The sequence below is a fragment of the Entelurus aequoreus genome, linkage group LG21 (assembly GCF_033978785.1).
Source record: "Entelurus aequoreus isolate RoL-2023_Sb linkage group LG21, RoL_Eaeq_v1.1, whole genome shotgun sequence".
Classification (NCBI taxonomy): Eukaryota; Metazoa; Chordata; class Actinopteri; order Syngnathiformes; family Syngnathidae; genus Entelurus; species Entelurus aequoreus.
In genome coordinates, this window is record NC_084751.1 from 2,396,013 (window position 1) to 2,417,129 (window position 21,117).

At 34.5% G+C, this 21,117-nt stretch overlaps 1 protein-coding gene across 2 annotated transcripts in view; it reads right to left on the bottom strand.

Moving 5' to 3' along the window:
- Positions 1 to 210: 210 nt before the first annotated feature.
- The window catches only part of zdhhc8a (zinc finger DHHC-type palmitoyltransferase 8a), a 47,482-nt gene continuing 26,575 nt past the window's right edge, over positions 211 to 21,117 (bottom strand). For both annotated transcript variants that reach the window (XM_062032205.1, XM_062032204.1), the window contains exons 2-9: positions 17,953 to 18,074; positions 17,731 to 17,888; positions 11,652 to 11,993; positions 9,102 to 9,193; positions 8,906 to 9,035; positions 8,716 to 8,830; positions 8,445 to 8,557; positions 211 to 1,658 (exon numbers count right to left, since the gene is read on the bottom strand). In XM_062032205.1, the coding sequence (XP_061888189.1) occupies positions 549 to 1,658; positions 8,445 to 8,557; positions 8,716 to 8,830; positions 8,906 to 9,035; positions 9,102 to 9,193; positions 11,652 to 11,993; positions 17,731 to 17,888; positions 17,953 to 18,074 (2,182 nt within the window). In that variant the 3' untranslated portion in view covers positions 211 to 548. The remainder of the gene's footprint in view (positions 1,659 to 8,444; positions 8,558 to 8,715; positions 8,831 to 8,905; positions 9,036 to 9,101; positions 9,194 to 11,651; positions 11,994 to 17,730; positions 17,889 to 17,952; positions 18,075 to 21,117) is intronic.

The window sequence follows — 21,117 nt, forward strand, 5'->3', positions numbered from 1 at the left end:
ATAAATACAAAAAAAATAAAATACAAAATATATATATATATATATATATATATATATATTTTTTTTTTTTTTTTTAATTTTGTATTTTTTTTTTCAAAAGTACGTTGGTAAAAAAAAAAAAAAATAATCAACTGAATTCACTTGTTATCTGGGGATTGTCCTGCTACTGTCCACCAGAGGGAGACAAATCCTTTGCAGAATGGTGTGTTTTTTCATCATCAGGTTACCATTCTGTGCTAAAAAATAAATGAATAAATAGCAAATAGATTTCCTCACACACGTGAAAATATGTGATATTTTACCTGCCTTTTGATTAGGTACACCTACTGTGAGCATACGTCGTTTTTAATGACAGCCGAGAAGTAGAAAAGTGAGAGTTACAAAATAGTTTTATTCATATATAAACACAATACTGGTAAATACATTTCATTGGGAGACCACGGTGGTGTTGTTTCACAAAAGCAATAACAAAACAGGTTAAAAAAAAAAACAGTGAAAGTGAGATATTGTGATATATTTCAGTCCTGTGCAAGATGATTGGTTGAGTGTCACTTCAAGGCTCCCAGGCTGACCTCGTCCTTCCCCTCAGCGAGCGAGGGTCTCTTTGCAGTGCCGTAGGAAGCGTACGGAGGGGCGGCGCCGGAGGTGCTGGAAGAAGGTAAACGAGGCAGCGTGCACGTTGACGGTTGTCGTTCAGGAGGACAGTAGCCCGGCGAGGACGAGGGCGCCTTACCCTGGAGGCTGCAGCTGCTGCCGCTCTGCGTTCTATTCGGCCCGCGGCTCAGAGACGACGTGGACGAGCTGGAGAGAGGCGACGTCCTCAGGCCGTAACCCAGGACCCCCGTGCTCATGAGGAACTCCCTGGAGCCGTAAGCGGGAGGGGTGGGCCCCCGGGCGCCTTGGGGCCGGGCGCTGTCCGGCGGGAGGCTCCTCCTGCAGGGGACGTCGTAGACGGACGCGTCGGGGCCGAAGAGGGCCTGGGACCTGGCGTGCAGGCGCAGCATCCGCTCCCGGTCCTCCATCTCACGCCGCTCGTGGATGGAGGAGATGAGGCTTTTGGAGAGGGAGTCGTAAAGTGAGGCGGTGGACTTCTGGGGGGTGGAGCTCAGGCTGTGGGTCTTCATGTCTCGCATTGCCAGAGCTGACCCCGCGAAGGGAGGCTCTCTTTGGATGTAGCCGACAGGGAAGGACGGGGACGGGTCCCGGGAGGCCAGACCCTGCAGGGAAGGGGAGGTGTCTCTGGGCTGAGGCGAGTGGCGGGCGACCCCCACGAAGACGGGGCTGTAGACCTGGGGCGTGTAGGCCAGAGGGGGCGGTCTCTGCACCACGCTGCCGTCGGGGCCCAAGCTCATGAAGAAGCTGACTGCCGGGCGGGCCCTCGGAGCCCCGCACTGGGGGTCTGTCAGGTTGTCGTAACTGCTGTGGTTGGCCAGCACACCGGAGGAGGCGGGGCCGTCAGTGTGCTGGGCGGGCAGCTGGGACTTGCAGCCGTGGTGACGGCCATGTTTGAGCGAGCGCGAGTTGAGGGTCATGGAGCTGAACTGCACCGAGCCTGAGATGGTGCTGGTGGCCTTCAGGAGGGGCAGGACTCCTCTCAGGGGGCTTCCGTTCCGGTCCGGACTTTTGTTGCCCACTTGCTGCTCTGAGGCCTTCAGCAGCTGCACCACACAAGGACATGGACATATGTTGGTCACGTGGGCCGAGAGGAAATGTTACATAGGGGGGACCCTCGGACTGTAGACAACCACAATGTACTCCACAAGTGGGCAATATTAGAAGGTCCCCTTTATGACCTTTTTAATGATGTTGTAACAGTAAAATGTTACCTAGAGTCTGTTTATGACAGACAAACATGAGAACAATCTATCCAAGAGGTGGGCTTGTAATGACCTCATGGACATGTAAGAACACCCCTGACACACCTTATCTAGATTAGCCCGCCCCTTGTATACACCCACTTGACCTTGGTAACATCCTGTTACTGTAACGTTACTATCACGACACAGTTCTCTTCCTATCATGTTCATGTTACTATCCAGTTACTTTCTTGTTACTATTCGGTTACTGCTACTACCATGTTACTATCTTGTTACTATCAAGTAAGTATCATGTTACAATTCTGTTATTGTAATGCTATAATATTGCAATCATGTTGCTGTTATGTTATGTTATTATCATGTTACTGTCACATTACTGTCATGTTACTGTCATTTTACTATCATGTTACAAACATGTTACTATCATATTACAAACATGTTATTATCATGTTACCATCATGTTACAGTCATGTTACTGTCATGTTATTGCAATGTTATAATATTACTATGTTACTATCATTGTACTATCATGTTACAAACATGTTAGTATCATATTATATTATGTTATTATTATGTTACCATCAAGTTACAACCATGTTACCATCATGTTACTGTCACGTTACTATCATGTTATCGTAATGATATAATATTACTATCATGATAATGTCATTGTGCTGTCAGGTTAGAAACATGTTACTATCATATTACAAACATGTTATTTTCATGTTACCGTCATGTTACGTCATGTTACAATCATGTTACTGTCATTTTACTGTCATGTTTTTGCAATATTTTAATATTACTATCATGTTACTGTAATTGTACTATCATGTTACAAACATGTAAGTATTATATTATAAACATGTTATTATTATGTTACCATCAGGTTACAACCATGTTACCATCATGTTACTGTCACGTTACTATCATGTTATCGTAATGATATAATATTACCAACATGATACTGTCATTGTGCTGTCATGTTACAAACATGTTACTACCATATTACAAACATGTTATTGTCATGTTACCGTCATGTTACAATCATGTTACCGTCATGTTACAATCATGTTACTGTCATGTTAAAATCATGTTACCGTCATGTTACTGTCATTTTACTATCATGTTATTGTAATGTTATAATATTACTATGATGTTACTGTCAATTTACTATCATGTAACAAACATGTTATTATCATATTACCGTCATTTTACAATCATGTTACCGTCATGTTACTATCATGTTATTGTAATGTCATAATATTACTATGATGTTACTGTCATTTTACTATCATGTAACAAACATGTTATTATCATGTTACCGTCATTTTACAATCATGTTACCGTCATGTTACTATCATGTTATTGTAATGTCATAATATTACTATGATGTTACTGTCATTTTACTATCATGTAACAAACATGTTATTATCATGTTACCATCATTTTACAATCATGATACCGTCATGTTACTGTCATGTTACTATCATGTTATTGTAATGTCATAATATTACTATGATGTTACTGTCATTTTACTATCATGTAACAAACATGTTATTATCATGTTACCATCATTTTACAATCATGTTACCGTCATACTACTGTCATGTTACTATCATGTCATTGTAATTTTATAATATTACTGTGATGTTACTGTCATTTTACTATCATGCAACAAACATGTTATTATCATATTACCGTCATTTTTATAATCATGTTACCGTCATGTTACTGTCATGTTACTATCATGTTATTGTAATGTCATAATATTACTATGATGTTACTGTCACTTTACTATCATGTAACAAACATGTTATTATCATGTTACCGTCATTTTACAATCATGTTACCGTCATGTTACTATCATGTTATTGTAATGTTATAATATTACTGTGATGTTAATGTCATTTTACTATCATGTTACAAACATGTTATTATCATGTTATTATCATATTACAAACATGTTACCATCATGTTACTGTCATGTTACTGTCATGTTATTGCAATGTTATAATATTACTATCATGATACTGTCATTGTGCTGTCATGTTACATACATGTTACTATCATATTACAAACATGTTATTATCATGTTACCGCCATGTTACAATCATGTTACTGTCATGTTACTGTCATTTTACTATAATTGTATTATCATGTTATTGTATTGTTATAATATTACTATGATGTTACTGGTATTTTACTATCATGTAACAAACATGTTACTATCATATTACCAACATGTTATTATCATGTTACTGACACGTTACAATCGTGTTACCGTCATGTTACTGTCATTTTACTGTCATGTTATTGCAATATTATAATATTACTATCATGTTACTGTCATTGTACTATCATGTTACAAACATATACATATTATATTATAAACATGTTATTATTATGTTATTATCATGTTACCATCATGTTACAATTATGTTACCGTTATGTTACAATCATGTTACCGTCATGTTACTGTCATTTTACTATCATGCTATTGTAATGTTATAATATTACTATGATGTTACTGTCATTTTACTATCATGTTACAAACATGTTACTATCATATTACAAACATGTTATTATCATGTTACCGTCATGGTACAATCATGTTACCGTCATGTTACTGACATTTTACTATCATGTTATTGTAATGTTATAATATTACTATGATGTTACTGTCAATTTACTATCATGTAACAAACATGTTATTATCATATTACAAACATGTTGTCATCATGTTACCGTCATTTTACAATCATGTTACCATCATGTTACTGTCATTTTACTATCATGTTATTGTAATGTTATAATATTACTATGATGTTACTGTCAATTTACTATCATGTTACAAACATGTTACTATCATATTACAAACATGTTATTATCATGTTACCGTCATGTTACAATCATGTTACGTCATGTTACTGTCATTTTATTATCATGCTATTGTAATGTTATAATATTACTATGATGTTACTGTCATTTTACTATCATGTTACAAACATGTTACTATCATATTACAAACATGTTATTATCATGTTACCGTCATGTTACAATCATGTTACCGTCATGTTACTGTCATTTTACTATCATGTTATTGTAATGTTATAATATTACTATGATGTTACTGTCAATTTACTATCATGTAACAAACATGTTATTATCATATTACAAACATGTTGTCATCATGTTACCGTCATTTTACAATCATGTTACCATCATGTTACTGTCATTTTACTATCATGTTATTGTAATGTTATAATATTACTATGATGTTACTGTCAATTTACTATCATGTTACAAACATGTTACTATCATATTACAAACATGTTGTTATCATGTTACCTGTTACCATCATGTTACAATCATGTTACCATTATGTTTCAATCATGTTATCGTCATGTTGCTGTCATTTTACTATCATGCTATTGTAATGTTATAATATTACTATGATGTTACTGTCATTTTACTATCATATTACAAACATGTTATTATCATGTTACGTCATGTTACAATCAGGTTACCGTCATGTTACAGTCATGTTACAATCATGTTACTGTCATGTTATTGTCATTTTACTATCTTGTTATTGTAATGGTATAATATTACTATGATGTTACTGTCAATTTACTATCATGTAACAAACATGTTGTTATCATAATACAAACATGTTATTATCATGTTACCGTCATTTTAAAAACATGTTACCATCATGTTACTGTCATTTTACTATCATGTTATTGTAATGTTATAATATTACTATGGTGTTACTGTCAATTTACTATCATGTTACAAACATGTTACTATCATATTACAAACATGTTGTTATCATGTTACCATCATGTTACAATCATGTTACCGTTATGTTACAATCATGTTACCGTCATGTAGCAGTCATTTTACTGTCATGCTATTGTAATGTTATAATATTACTATGGTGTTACTGTCATTTTACTATCATATTACAAACATGTTATTATCATGTTACGTCATGTTACAATCATGTTACCGTCATGTTACTGTCATTTTATTATCATGCTATTGTAATGTTATAATATTACTATGATGTTACTGTCATTTTACTATCATATTACAAACATGTTATTATTATGTTACGTCATGTTACAATCATGTTACCGTCATGTTACTGTCATGTTACTATCATGTTATTGTAATGTCATAATATTACTATGATGTTACTGTCATTTTACTATCATGTAACAAACATGTTATCATCATGTTACCGTCATTTTACAATCATGTTACCGTCATGTTACTGTCATGTTACTATCATGTTATTGTAATGTCATAATATTACTATGATGTAACTGTCATTTTACTATCACGTAACAAACATGTTATTATCATGGTACCGTCATTTTACAATCATGTTACCGTCATATTACTGTCATGTTACTATCATGTTATTGTAATTTTATAATATTACTATGATGTTACTGTCATTTTACTATCATGTAACAAACATGTTATTATCATATTACCGTCATTTTTATAATCATGTTACCGTCATGTTACTGTCATGTTACTATCATATTATTGTAATGTTATAATATTACTATGATGTTACTGTCATTTTACTATCATGTAACAAACATGTTATTATCATGTTACCGTCATTTTACAATCATGTTACTATCCTGTTATTGTAATGTTATAATATTACTGTGATGTTACTGTCATTTTACTATCATGTAACAAACATGTTATTATCATGTTACTATCATATTACAAACACGTTACCATCATGTTACAGTCATGTTGCTGTCATGTTATTGCAATGTTATAATATTACTATCATGTTACTGTCATTGTACTATCATGTTACAAACATGTTACTATCATGTTACAAACATGTTATTATCATGTTACCGCCATGTTACAATCATGTTACCGTCATGTTGCTGTCATTTTACTATCATGTCATTGTAATGTTATAATGTTACTATGATGTTACTGTCTTTTTACTATCATGTAACAAACAGGTTATTATTCTATTACCGTCATTTTACAATCATGTTACCGTCATGTTACTATCATGTTATTGTAATGTTATAATATTACTATGATGTTACTGTCATTTTACTATCATGTAACAAACATGTTATTATTATGTTACCGTCATTTTACAATCATGTTACCGTCATGTTACTGTCATGTTACTATCATGTTATTGTAATGTTATAATATTACTTTGATGTTACTGTCATTTTACTATCATGTAACAAACATGTTATTATCATGTTACTATCATATTACAAACACGTTACCATCATGTTACAGTCATGTTGCTGTCATGTTGTTGCAATGTTATAATATTACTATCATGTTACTGTCATTGTACTATCATGTTACAAACATGTTACTATCATATTACAAACATGTTACAATCATGTTACCGCCATGTTACAATCATGTTACCGTCATGTTGCTGTCATTTTACTATCATGTTATTGTAATGTTATAAAGTTACTATGATGTTACTGTCATTTTACTATCATGTAACAAACATGTTATTATCATATTACCGTCATTTTACAATCATGTTACCGTCATGTTACTATCATGTTATTGTAATGTTATAATATTATTATGATGATACCGTAATTTTACTATCATGTAACAAACATGTTATTATCATGTTACCGTCATTTTACAATCATGTTACTGTCGTATTACTATCATGTTATTGTAATTTTATAATATTACTATGATGTTACTGTCATTTTACTATCATGTCACAAACATGTTATTATCATATTACCGCCATGTTACAATCATGTTACCGTCATGTTACTGTCATGTTACTATCATATTATTGTAATGTTATAATATTACTATGATGTTACTGTCATTTTACTATCATGTAACAAACATGTTATTATCATGTTACCGTCATTTTACAATCATGTTACCGTCATGTTACTATCCTGTTATTGTAATGTTATAATATTACTGTGATGTTACTGTCATTTTACTATCATGTAACAAACATGTTATTATCATGTTTCTATCATATTACAAACACGTTACCATCATGTTACAGTCATGTTACTGTCATGTTATTGCAATGTTATAATATTACTATCATGTTACTGTCATTGTACTATCATGTTACAAACATGTTTCTATCATATTACAAACATGTTATTATCATGTTACCGCCATGTTACAATCATGTTACAGTCATGTTGCTGTCATTTTACTATCATGTTATTGTAATGTTATAATATTACTATGATGCTACTGTCATTTTACTATCATGTAACAAACATATTATTATTATATTAATAAATAAATAAATAAATAATTTATTATTATATTACCGTCATTTTACAATCATGTTACCGTCATGTTACTATCATGTTATTGTAATGTTATAATATTATTATGATGATACCGTAATTTTACTATCATGTAACAAACGAGTTATTATCATATTACCGTCATTTTACAATCATGTTACCGTCATTATACTATCATGTTATTGTAATGTTATAATATTACTATGATGTTACTGTCATTTTACTATCATGTAACAAACATGTTATTATTATGTTACCGTCATTTTACAATCATGTTACTGTCATGTCACGATGCATGTACCTGCTCTGGAGGAATGGGTGACGATCCCCTAGATATGGCCTCCAGGACAGGCCGCAGCTGTGGGACGGTGGGGATGGACACAGGGATGATGGACTTGGTGTGATGTCCCATCTCTGCACAATTGGAAGGAAGAAAGAAGCTGCTACATGTGCAGTAGACTACTTCCGCCATGTTTCAGAGTAAAAGACTACTTCCACCATGTTTCAGAGTAAAAGTCCAACATCTGCTGTGTTCTAATGTTATTGTGGAGAATCCCTGCTCTTTAGAGTACCTTCCATGGATACCAGGTGGCTTTTCAGCAGCCCGTGTTCAGGTTTCGGTGGCAGCGGAGGCGGACTTTTCTGCTGTTTCCCATCCGACAGCTCCACGGCTCCAGCAGAGGAACGCTGACGAAAGACAAATGTAAAAGATGTGAGAGGTGGGCCATGTTCAGACAACACAATTTGCATGCTTGAGCTTACTCGGTTTTGAAGGTCCTGGCTGTGATTGCCGTTGTCCGTGACTTTGACTGACGCCTGCCTGTCAATCTCAGGTCTCAGGAAGGGAGGCTGGATGTGGATGACTGACTTCCTGCGAGGTCTGGCTGCGTACCTGAAGGACGAAGGAACCATTTGTGGAAAAAAAAAATCTTTAGCAGCAAAAACCGACAGCACTTACCTTGGCGAGAAGGGACTGCAGATCAAATACTCCAGATTGTTGCAACAACCGCGTGTAAACGGGTTCACTCCACCCTGAAACTTCCCAGTTACCTGCAATAAAGCACAGCCAAATAAAATGGCTTATGGATATGGATACAATTCCAATATTAATTCAATAATTTGGTGCCAAACTACATTTGTACACCCTTTTTTTAAATCAGAAAATGGTATGAGGCTGGTTGTTGGGGGGCACTTTGATACATTAGTAGCTTAATAATTGCATTTTATTTTTACAAAGCGGGTTAGTGTTAGAATAACTATGTATATATTATCACACTAACTTTAGTATGCTTAAAGTCCATTGCTTTAGTTATTAGCTGTTGTGCTCAAGTTAGACTTTTCTAATCTATGCAAGGACAAAACTTCTTGTCTGAGGGGTGACCTCAGTCACAGATGTTATCTTTGTTTGAGCCCGCTAACAGCCAAGGACTTCAACGACCTCAACGAAGATAAGATGACAGCCCACAGACGAAGTACAGACTTCAAGGACCTCAACGAAGATAAGATGACAACACGCAGACGAAGCGGGAACAAGGCGAAATCACAAGGTCCCAGCACATTCCGTCACGTATTGTGCGTCCTGGACCTGCTTTGTATAATATACACTACCGTTCAAAAGTTTGGGGTCACCCAAACATTTTTATGGAATAGCCTTCATTTCTAAGAAGAAGAATAGACTGTCGAGTTTCAGATGAAAGTTCTCTTTTTCTGGCCATTTTGAGCGTTTAATTGACCCCACAAATGTGATGCTCCAGAAACTCAATCTGCTCAAAGGAAGGTCAGTTTTGTAGCTTCTGTAACGAGCTAAACTGTTTTCAGATGTGTGAACATGATTGCACAAGGGTTTTCTAATCATCAATTAGCCTTCTGAGCCAATGAGCAAACACATTGTACCATTAGAACACTGGAGTGATAGTTGCTGGAAATGGGCCTCTAAACACCCATGTAGATATTGCACCAAAAACCAGACATTTGCGGTTAGAATAGTCATTTACCACATTAGCAATGTATAGAGTGTATTTCTTTAAAGTTAAGACTAGTTTAAAGTTATCTTCATTGAAAAGTACAGTGCTTTTCCTTCAAAAATAAGGATATTTTAATGTAACCCCAAACTTTTGAACAATAGTGTATGTGACCACTCCTTTTAGAGGCGGCCTTAGTGTTGTTGACTGTGGAACTCCTGAATAAATAGAGGGACGCAGGAGCTGAACCTTAGAGCGTAGGGCGAGACTGTGACTAAGTGTGCAGCTCCATGCGTTCTCCTCATGAGTTAAATTGAACTCTGTCTCTGCATGATTCCTTGCTTCTTGTCTGATTAATAGATGTCATCAGTGTTTGAACCTGACAGTTAGGACTGTTTAGAAGGCATATGATATGATTCAATGAGTTATTTAAAGCTAGGGAATTTTTTATTTTTTCATATGTTTTAAATATTAATTTGGAATATTTGCTCCTACTTTGAATACATTTTTAAACATGTTTTCCTATTTTTAATAGGATTTTCCAATCAATGTATTTAGCTGATATGTACTGTTTTTAAAAAGCATTTTCATATCCTGAAATATGTTTTATTTTACAATATATTTTCACAAATATTTTTTAAGTATTTTTTTCTAAAAATCTAAAAAAAAATACATGTCCTTATTTGGTCATATAGTTTTCTTCTTTTTTTAAAGTTATAAAGTGCGTCCAGAAATTATTCACATTGCTTTACTTTTTCCACATTTTGTTATGTTACAGCCTTATTCCGAAATGTAATGAATTATTTTTTTCTATTCAAAATTCTACACACAATATCCTATAATGACAAAGTGAAGAGTTGTTGTTTTTTAATCGTGCAAATGTATTAAAAGAAATTTAAAAAACTACAAAAATCATAAGTATTCACAACCTTTGCTCAATACTTTTTGAATAAGATAGGTGTGCCATCTTATTCAAAAAGACTTGAGGCTGTAATTTCTGCCAAACATGCATGATAAACAAAGTATTGACCAAAGGCTGTAATAATTATGTACATGTGATTTAAAAAAAAAAAAAAAAAAAGTTTAATAAATTTGCAAAATAAAATAAAAAAAATCACATTGTCATTATGGGGTATTGTTTTAAGAATTTTGAAACCAAAAATGTATTGATTCCATTTTGGAATAATACTGTAACATAAAATGTGGAAGAAATGAAGAACTGTGAATACTTTCCAGATGCACTTTTTTTTTTTTTTTTTTTTTTAAAGATTTTTATCAGATTTTATCACATGTTAAAATTGGATCTATAAAGTTTGTCTAAGTCTAAGTCTTTACTTATTTTTTTAGATGATACAGGAGTATTCAAAGTGACCAGGAAGTCTATGAAAAGTGAGGGGCAGCGGCTTGAGAAAAATAAAGAAAAAAAAATCGACATCAAATGTTCATTTATGTTAAAAATAAAATGATTGGTATATTTGTTGTGCAAAGTCGTGGAGGCTCATTGATTGTTGTTAGTTTTTGTCTGTTATTGGGGTATTGCCACTGACTTGTTCATTGGTGGTGCGGCCCCTGGACACCAGGAAAAGGTGGAATCCAGCCAGGCCGAGGACGGGGAGGAGAAAGAGCCCTGAGATACTGACCACCGACAAACTGTGAGGGCCGTGAAGGAAAAGTCTTAAACACGCCAGAGGACATTCTGGACTTAAAGAAGGATACGTGACGGCGCAGTGCAGCTTCCACAGGTCGTCCGTGTGATGCAGGACGTAGAGGAGGCCGAAGCTGAAGACGCAGACCATGTGACCGGTGAGGGACAGCAGGAAGAAGAAGAAGTAGCGGTAGTTCCTCCTCCCGATGCAGTTGTTGACCCAAGGACAGTGATGGTCAAAGTCCTGCAGGGACCAAAATCACACATTTTTTGGGGGGGGGGTTTTTGTTTTTTAATACAGACTCTCTGAGAAATTGAATTCCTAGCGAGGCTACAAAGGACGGGAGCGGGAGGATTAACCTGATTATTGAGATCTCTCCCTTCATCACGCTCTGTCCGTCGTTCGCTACACACACACACACACACACACACGCAAAAATCCCTTTTTATTGCCTTTTCCCCCACACACTATCATCTTTTTCATTCGTATTCATTGTCCACTACATCTGTCGCCATTTTTACACTCAACACTAACGTTGCTGCTGCAGGCCACTCGTTAAAAAAACACTTTGAAATTCCGACCCTGGAGAGCAAATTACCCTTTTTTTCATGAGCATATTCCTACAAAACCCCAAAATTGGCACGTTCTGTAAATCATAAATGAAAACAGAATATAATGATTTGCAAATCCTTTTCAACCTATGTTCAACTGAACAGACTGCAAATATAAGATATATAACGTTAAAACTGGTAAAATTTTGTTATTTTTTGCAAATATTAGCTCATTTGGAATTTGATGCCTGCAACATGTTTCAAAAAAGCTGGCACGAGTGGCAAAAAAGACTGAGAAAGTTGAGGAATGCTCATCAGACACTTATTTGGAACATCCCACAGGTGAACAGGCTAATTGGGAACAGGTGGGTGCCATGATTGGGTATAAAAGCAGCTTCCATTCACAAACAAGGGTGGGGCGAGGGGTCACCACTTTGTCAACAAATGCGTGAGCAAATTGTCGAACAGTTTAAGAACAACATTTCTCAACGAGCTATTGCAAGGAATTTAGGGATTTCACCATCTACGGTCCGCAATATCATCAAAAGGTTTAGAGAATCTGGAGAAATCACTGTGACTTTCGATCCCTCTGGCGGTACTGCATCAAAAAGCGACATCAGTGTGTAAAGGATATCACCGCATGTGCTCAGGAACACTTCAGAAAACCACTGTCAGTAGCTACAGATGGTCGCTACATCTGTAAGTGCAAGTTAAATGTCTACTATGCAAAGCGAAAGCCATTTATCAACAACACCCAGAAACGCCGCCGGCTTCGCTGGTCCCGAGCTCATCTAAGATGGACTGATGCAAAGTGGAAAAGTGTCCAGTGGTCTGACGAGTCCACATTTCAAATTGTTTTTGGAAACTGTGGACGTCGTGTCCTCCGGGACAAAGAGGAAAAGAACCATCCGGATTGTTATCGGCGCAAAGTTCAAAAGCCAGCATCTGTGATGGTATGGGCGTGTATTAGTGATGACTTTAGGTTGTCCTGAAGAATTTGGAGGTTATCCTCCTTTTTCATTGTCCCATTTACTCTCTGTAAAGCACCAGTTCCATTGGCAGCAAAACAGGCGCAGAGCATAATACTACCACCACCATGCTTGACGGCAAGCATGGTGTTCCTGGGATTAAAGGCCTCACCTTTTCTCCTCCAGTCCAAACATATTGCTGGGTATTGTGGTCAAACAGCTCGTCCATATAAAAAGTTCTGCTGTTTTTAAGGACCTACTATAAAAACAGTCAAAGATCCTCTATGACAGGAACACTCTTTTTAAGGACCTCCTGCTAAAATGCTGGTCAAAGATCATCTATATCACAAGTTCTGCTGTTCTTAGGGACCGGCTACAAAAACACTAGTCAAAATCCTCCACATGACAAAAAAATTTTAAGATCAGTCAAAGATCTTCTATTTGATGGAAGTGCTCTGTTTTTAGTACCTAATGCTTAAATGTGAGTCAAAGATTGTCTATACAACAACAACATTTTGCTTTTTTTAGGGACCGGCTACAAAAACATTCGTTAAAATCCTCGACATGACAATACATTTTTTTTAAGGTCAATCAGAGATCCTCTATTTGACAGGAGTGCTCTGGTTTTAGTACCTAGTGCATAAAAGCTAGTCAAAAGTTGTCTATACAACAAATATTTCTGCTACTTTTAGGGGTTGTCAACAAATTATTTCGGAATAAAGCTGTAACAAAACATTTGTCAAAATCCTCGACATGACAGAAACACTTTTTTTAAGGACCTACTGATAAAATTCGAGTCAAATATCGTCCATATAACAAGAATGTTCTGCTGTTTTTAAGGACCCGCTATAAAAACAGTCAAAGATGCTCTATGACAGGAACACTGCTTTTAAGGACCTCCTGCTAAAATGTTGGTCAAAGATCATTTATATCACATGTTCTGCTGTTCTTAGGGACCGGCTACAAAAACCTGTCAAAATCCTCCACATTACAAGAACACTTTTTTTTAAGGCCAGTCAAAGATTCTCTATTTGACACAAGCTCTGTTTTTTAGGACCTACTGCTAAAGTTCTAGTCAAAGGTCGTCCATATAACAAGAAAGTTCTGCTGTTTTTAAGGACCTACTACAAAAACAGTCAAAGATCCTCTATGACAGGAATACTCTTTTTAAGGACCTCTTGCTAAATTGCTGGTCAAAGATCATCTATATCACAAGTTCTGCTGTTCTTAGGGACCGGCTATAAAAACACTTGTCAAAATCCTCCACATGACAAGAACACTTTTTTTTAAGGCCAGTCAAAGATTCTCTATTTGACACGAGCTCTGTTTTTTAGGACCTACTGCTAAAATTCTAGTCAAAGATCGTCCATACAACAAGAATGTTCTGCTGTTTTTAAGGATACGCTATTAAAACAGTCAAAGATCCTCTATTACAGGAACACTGTCTTTAAGGACCTACTTCTAAAATGCTGGTCAAAGATCATCTATATAACAAGTTCTGCTGTTCTTAGGGATCGGCTACAAAAACACTAGTCAAAATCCTCCACATGACAAAAAATTTTTTAAGGTCAGTCAAAGATCTTCTATTTGATGGAAGTGCTCTGTTTTTAGTACCTAATGCTTAAATGTGAGTCAAAGATTGTCTATACAACAACAACATTTTGCTGTTTTTAGGGACCGGCTACAAAAACATTCGTTAAAATCCTCGACATGACAATAATTTTTTTTTAAGGTCAATCAGAGATCCTCTATTTGACAGGAGTGCTCTGGTTTTAGTACCTAGTGCATAAAAGCTAGTCAAAAGTTGTCTATACAACAAATATTTCTGCTACTTTTAGGGGTTGTCAACAAATTATTTCGGAATAAAGCTGTAACAAAACATTTGTCAAAATCCTCGACATGACAGAAACACTTTTTTTAAGGACCTACTGATAAAATTCGAGTCAAATATCGTCCATATAACAAGAATGTTCTGCTGTTTTTAAGGACCCGCTATAAAAACAGTCAAAGATGCTCTATGACAGGAACACTGCTTTTAAGGACCTCCTGCTAAAATGTTGGTCAAAGATCATTTATATCACATGTTCTGCTGTTCTTAGGGACCGGCTACAAATACCTGTCAAAATCCTCCACATGACAAGAACACTTTTTTTTAAGGCCAGTCAAAGATTCTCTATTTGACACAAGCTCTGTTTTTTAGGACCTACTGCTAAAATTCTAGTCAAAGATCGTCCATATAACAAGAAAGTTCTGCTGTTTTTAAGGACCTAATATAAAAACAGTCGAAGATCCTCTATGACAGGAATACTCTTTTTAAGGACCTCTTGCTAAAATGCTGGTCAAAGATCATCTATATCACAAGTTCTGCTGTTCTTAGGGACCGGCTATAAAAACACTTGTCAAAATCCTCCACATGACAAGAACACTTTTTTTTAAGGCCAGTCAAAGATTCTCTATTTGACACGAGCTCTGTTTTTTAGGACCTACTGCTAAAATTCTAGTCAAAGATCGTCCATACAACAAGAATGTTCTGCTGTTTTTAAGGATACGCTATTAAAACAGTCAAAGATCCTCTATTACAGGAACACTGTCTTTAAGGACCTACTTCTAAAATGCTGGTCAAAGATCATCTATATCACAAGTTCTGCTGTTCTTAGGGATCGGCTACAAAAACACTAGTCAAAATCCTCCACATGACAAAAAATTTTTTAAGGTCAGTCAAAGATCTTCTATTTGATGGAAGTGCTCTGTTTTTAGTACCTAATGCTTAAATGTGAGTCAAAGATTGTCTATACAACAACAACATTTTGCTGTTTTTAGGGACCGGCTACAAAAACATTCGTTAAAATCCTCGACATGACAATAATTTTTTTTTAAGGTCAATTAGAGATCCTCTATTTGACAGGAGTGCTCTGGTTTTAGTACCTAGTGCATAAAAGCTAGTCAAAAGTTGTCTATACAACAAATATTTCTGCTACTTTTAGGGGTTGTCAACAAATTATTTCGGAATAAAGCTGTAACAAAACATTTGTCAAAATCCTCGACATGACAGAAACACTTTTTTTAAGGACCTACTGATAAAATTTGAGTCAAATATCGTCCATATAACAAGAATGTTCTGCTGTTTTTAAGGACCCGCTATAAAAACAGTCAAAGATGCTCTATGACAGGAACACTGCTTTTAAGGACCTCCTGCTAAAATGTTGGTCAAAGATCATTTATATCACATGTTCTGCTGTTCTTAGGGACCGGCTACAAATACCTGTCAAAATCCTCCACATGACAAGAACACTTTTTTTTAAGGCCAGTCAAAGATTCTCTATTTGACACAAGCTCTGTTTTTTAGGACCTACTGCTAAAATTCTAGTCAAAGGTCGTCCATATAACAAGAAAGTTCTGCTGTTTTTAAGGACCTACTATAAAAACAGTCAAAGATCCTCTATGACAGGAATACTCTTTTTAAGGACCTCTTGCTAAAATGCTGGTCAAAGATCATCTATATCACAAGTTCTGCTGTTCTTAGGGACCGGCTATAAAAACACTTGTCAAAATCCTCCACATGACAAGAACACTTTTTTTTAAGGCCAGTCAAAGATTCTCTATTTGACACGAGCTCTGTTTTTTAGGACCTACTGCTAAAATTCTAGTCAAAGATCGTCCATACAACAAGAATGTTCTGCTGTTTTTAAGGATACGCTATTAAAACAGTCAAAGATCCTCTATTACAGGAACACTGTCTTTAAGGACCTACTTCTAAAATGCTGGTCAAAGATCATCTATATAACAAGTTCTGCTGTTCTTAGGGACCGGCGACAAAAACACTAGTTAAAATCCTCGACATGACAAGTATACTTTTTTTTTGAGGCCAGTCAAAGATTCTCTATTTGACACGAGTGCTGTTTTTTTTTTTTTTTTAGCTCCTACTGCTAAAATTTGAGCCAAAGATCCTCAATACACAGAAAAGTCCTGCTTTTTATAAGGACCTTATGCAAAACAAAGATCGTCCACATGACAGGAGTGCCCGGCTGTTCTAAGGACCTACCGCAAAAAAATGCTAATCTAAGGTTTATCAGTGGCCTTGCTGGTTAGAGTGTCCGCCCTGAGATCGGTAGGTTGTGAGTTCAAACCCCGGCCGAGTCATACCAAAGACTATAAAAATGGGACCCGTTACCTCCCTGCTTGGCACTCAGCATCAGGGGTTGGAATTGGGGGTCAAATCACCAAAAATTATTCCCGGGCGCAGCCACCACCGCTGCTCACTGCTCCCCTCACCTCCCAGGGGGTGATCGAGGGTGATGAGTCAAATGCAGAGAATAATTTCGCCACACCTCGTGTGTGTGTGTGTGTGTGTGACAATCATGGGTACTTTAACTTAAACATCTTGGCCCATGTATATTATTTATTTTTATCGTTTCTTCCATATATGGTCGTGGAACTGTGCAGTGTGTGCTTTCCACTGACCTCCACGCAGCGATCGCACACGCTGCAGTGCGAGCAGCGCGGCGGTCTGTAGAAGTGACAGGAAGCGCACCACTTCATGCGCACTTGGATGCCCCTCACGTCCACGTTCTTGTACAGCGGCGCCCGGAATTCGTCGTCCTTGTCCTCGTCCTCGTCCGCTGAGACAAGGAAGACGCCACATGAAGACAGTCAGAAAAAAAAGCTAGGGTTAACATCATCAACCTGTGGGGAGAACGCCGGCGTCCATGAAGGTTGCCATGGTGAAGTTGGCCAGCACGAAAAGGAAGAGGACGGCACAGCATGGCGGCACAGCGGGACAGATGGTCACGGCCAGCCAGGGACATCTACAGAACACGGGGGGGAGAAAAAAAAAAAAAAAAAAGGTCACAATTTCACAAGAAAAACAGTGAATTTTGGCGGCATTATAATAACAGTCGTAATTTTACTCAACGCAAGTCAAAATTTTACAAAAACAACTGAACAATTGTGCAATATTATGATAAAAGTTGGAATGTTACTCAATAACAGTCGCAATTTTACAAGAAAAGCTTAACATTTTGACAATTTTATGAAAAGAGTCGTCATTTTACTCGACCAAAGTCACAATTTTTAAAGAAAACTTTAAAATGTTGGTAATATTATATATATAGAAATGCGCCCCCTTTGGGCAAAATTAATAAAAATTTAAAAAAGAAATATGTGTATAGAGACATACTGTAATAACTTGAAGTAAATAATGAAGATTAAAAACCAATTACAAAAAAAAAAAAAAGAACTAAAAGCAGTCTTTTTCTCACAATGTATAAAATTGAGAACAATTTCTCATATTCTTTATCGTTCTGTAATAGTGCAATATTTTCTGGTAAAATTATTACTTTATGTAAACTTATTACTTTTTAATGCAAAATGGTGACATTTGTCATATAAAATTCCCGAATTTTATCACAATATTGCCAATTTTTTTGTTGTTCTTGTAAAATAAAATACAATTAAAAAATAAAAAAAAATTTTTTTTGAGTGAAATGATGACTTTTGTCATAATTTTGCCAAGTAAAACGCCGATAATAAAACAATACAACTTAAAAATGTTGGTAATATTAGAATAATTATCGGAGTTTTACTTGGCAAAATTATGACAAAATCATCATTTCACTCGAAAAAAAATTATTTTTATTTATGTTTTATTTTATTTTACAAGAACAACCAAAAAATTGGCAATATTGTGATAAAAGTCGGAATTTTATATGACAAATGTCACCATTTTGCATTAAAAAGTAATAATTTTACATAAAGTAATAATTTTACATAAAGTAATAACTTTACAAGAAAATATTGCAATATTACAGAAACATAAATAATATGAGAAATTGTTCTCAATTTTATACATTGTGAGAAAAAGACTGCTTTTAGTTCTTCTTTTTTGTTATTGGTTTTTAATCTTCATTATTTACTTCAAGTTATTACAGTATGTCTCTGTACACATACTTCTTTTTTTTTTTTTTAATTAAATTTGGCCAAAGGGGGCGCATTTCTATTTATATAACATTACCAACATTTTTAAGTTTTATTATTTTATTATCTGAGTTTTACTTGGCAAAATTAAGACAAAAGTCATCATTTCACTCAAAAAAAAATGTATTGTATTTTTTATTTTATTTTATTTTACAAGAACAACCAAAAAATTGGCAATATTGTGATACAAGTCGGAATTTTAGGACAAATGTCACCATTTTGCATTAAAAAGTAATAATTTTACATAAAGTAATAACTTTACGAGAAAATATTGCAATACTACAGAAACATAAATAATATGAGAAATTGTTCTCAATTTTATACATTGTGAGAAAAAGACTGCTTTTAGTTCTTCTTCTTTTTTGTTATTGGTTTTTAATCTTCATTATTTACTTCAAGTTATTACAATATGTCTCTGTACACATACTTCTTTTTTTTTTAAATTAAATTTGGCCAAAGGGGGCGCATTTCTATTTATATAACATTACCAACATTTTTAAGTTTTATTATTTTATTATCGGAGTTTTACTTGGCAAAATTAAGACAAAAGTCATCATTTCACTCAAAAAAAAAAAATTCTATTTTTTTTTTATTTTATTTTACAAGAACAACAAAAAAATTGGCAATATTGTGATAAAAGTCGGTATTTTTATATGACAAATGTCACCATTTTGCATTAAAAAGTAATAATTTTACATAAAGTAATAATTTTACGAGAAAATATTGCAATATTACAGAAACATAAATAATATGAGAAGTTGTTCTCAATTTTATACATTGTGAGAAAAAGACTGCTTTTAGTTCTTCTTTTTTTTTGTAATTGGTTTTTAATCTTCATTATTTACTTCAAGTTATTACAATATGTCTCTGTACACATACTTCTTTTTTTTTTATTATTAAATTTGGCCAAAGGGGGCGCATTTCTATTTATATAACATTACCAACATTTTTAAGTTTTATTATTTTATTATCGGAGTTTTACTTGGCAAAATTATGACAAAAGTCATCATTTCACTCAAAAAAAATGTATTTTTTTATTTTTTATTTTATTTTACAAGAACAACCAAAAAATTGGCAATCTTGTGATAAAAGTCGGAATTGTATATGACAAATGTCACCATTTTACATTAAAAAGTAATAATTTTACATGAAGTAATAATTTTACATAAAGTAATAATTTTACGAGAAAATATTGCAATATTACAGAAACATAAATAATATGAGAAATTGTTCTCAATTTTATACATTGTGAGAAAAAGACTGCTTTTAGTTCGTCTTTTTTTTTTGTAATTGGTTTTTAATCTTCATTATTTTCTTCAAGTTATTACAGTATGTCTCTATACACATACTTTTTTTTTTTTATTATTAAATTTGGCCAAAGGGGGCGCATTTCTATTTATATAACATTACCAACATTTTTAAGTTTTATTATTTTATTATCGGAGTTTTACTTGGCAAAATTATGACAAAAGTCATCATTTCACTCAAAAAAAAATGTATTGTATTTTTTATTGTATTTTATTTTACAGGAACAACCAAAAAATTGGCAATCTTGTGATAAAAGTCGGAATTGTATATGACAAATGTCACCATTTTGCATTAAAAAGTAATAATTTTACGAGAAAATATTGCAATATTACAGAAACATAAATAATATGATAAATTGTTTTTTTTATTATTAAATTTGGCCAAAGGGGGCGCATTTCTATTTATATAACATTACCAACATTTTTAAGTTTTATTATTTTATTATCGGAGTTTTACTTGGCAAAATTATGACAAAAGTCATCATTTCACTCAAAAAAAAAAGTATTGTATTTTTTATTTTATTTTATTTTACAAGAACAACCAAAAAATTGGCAATATTGTGATAAA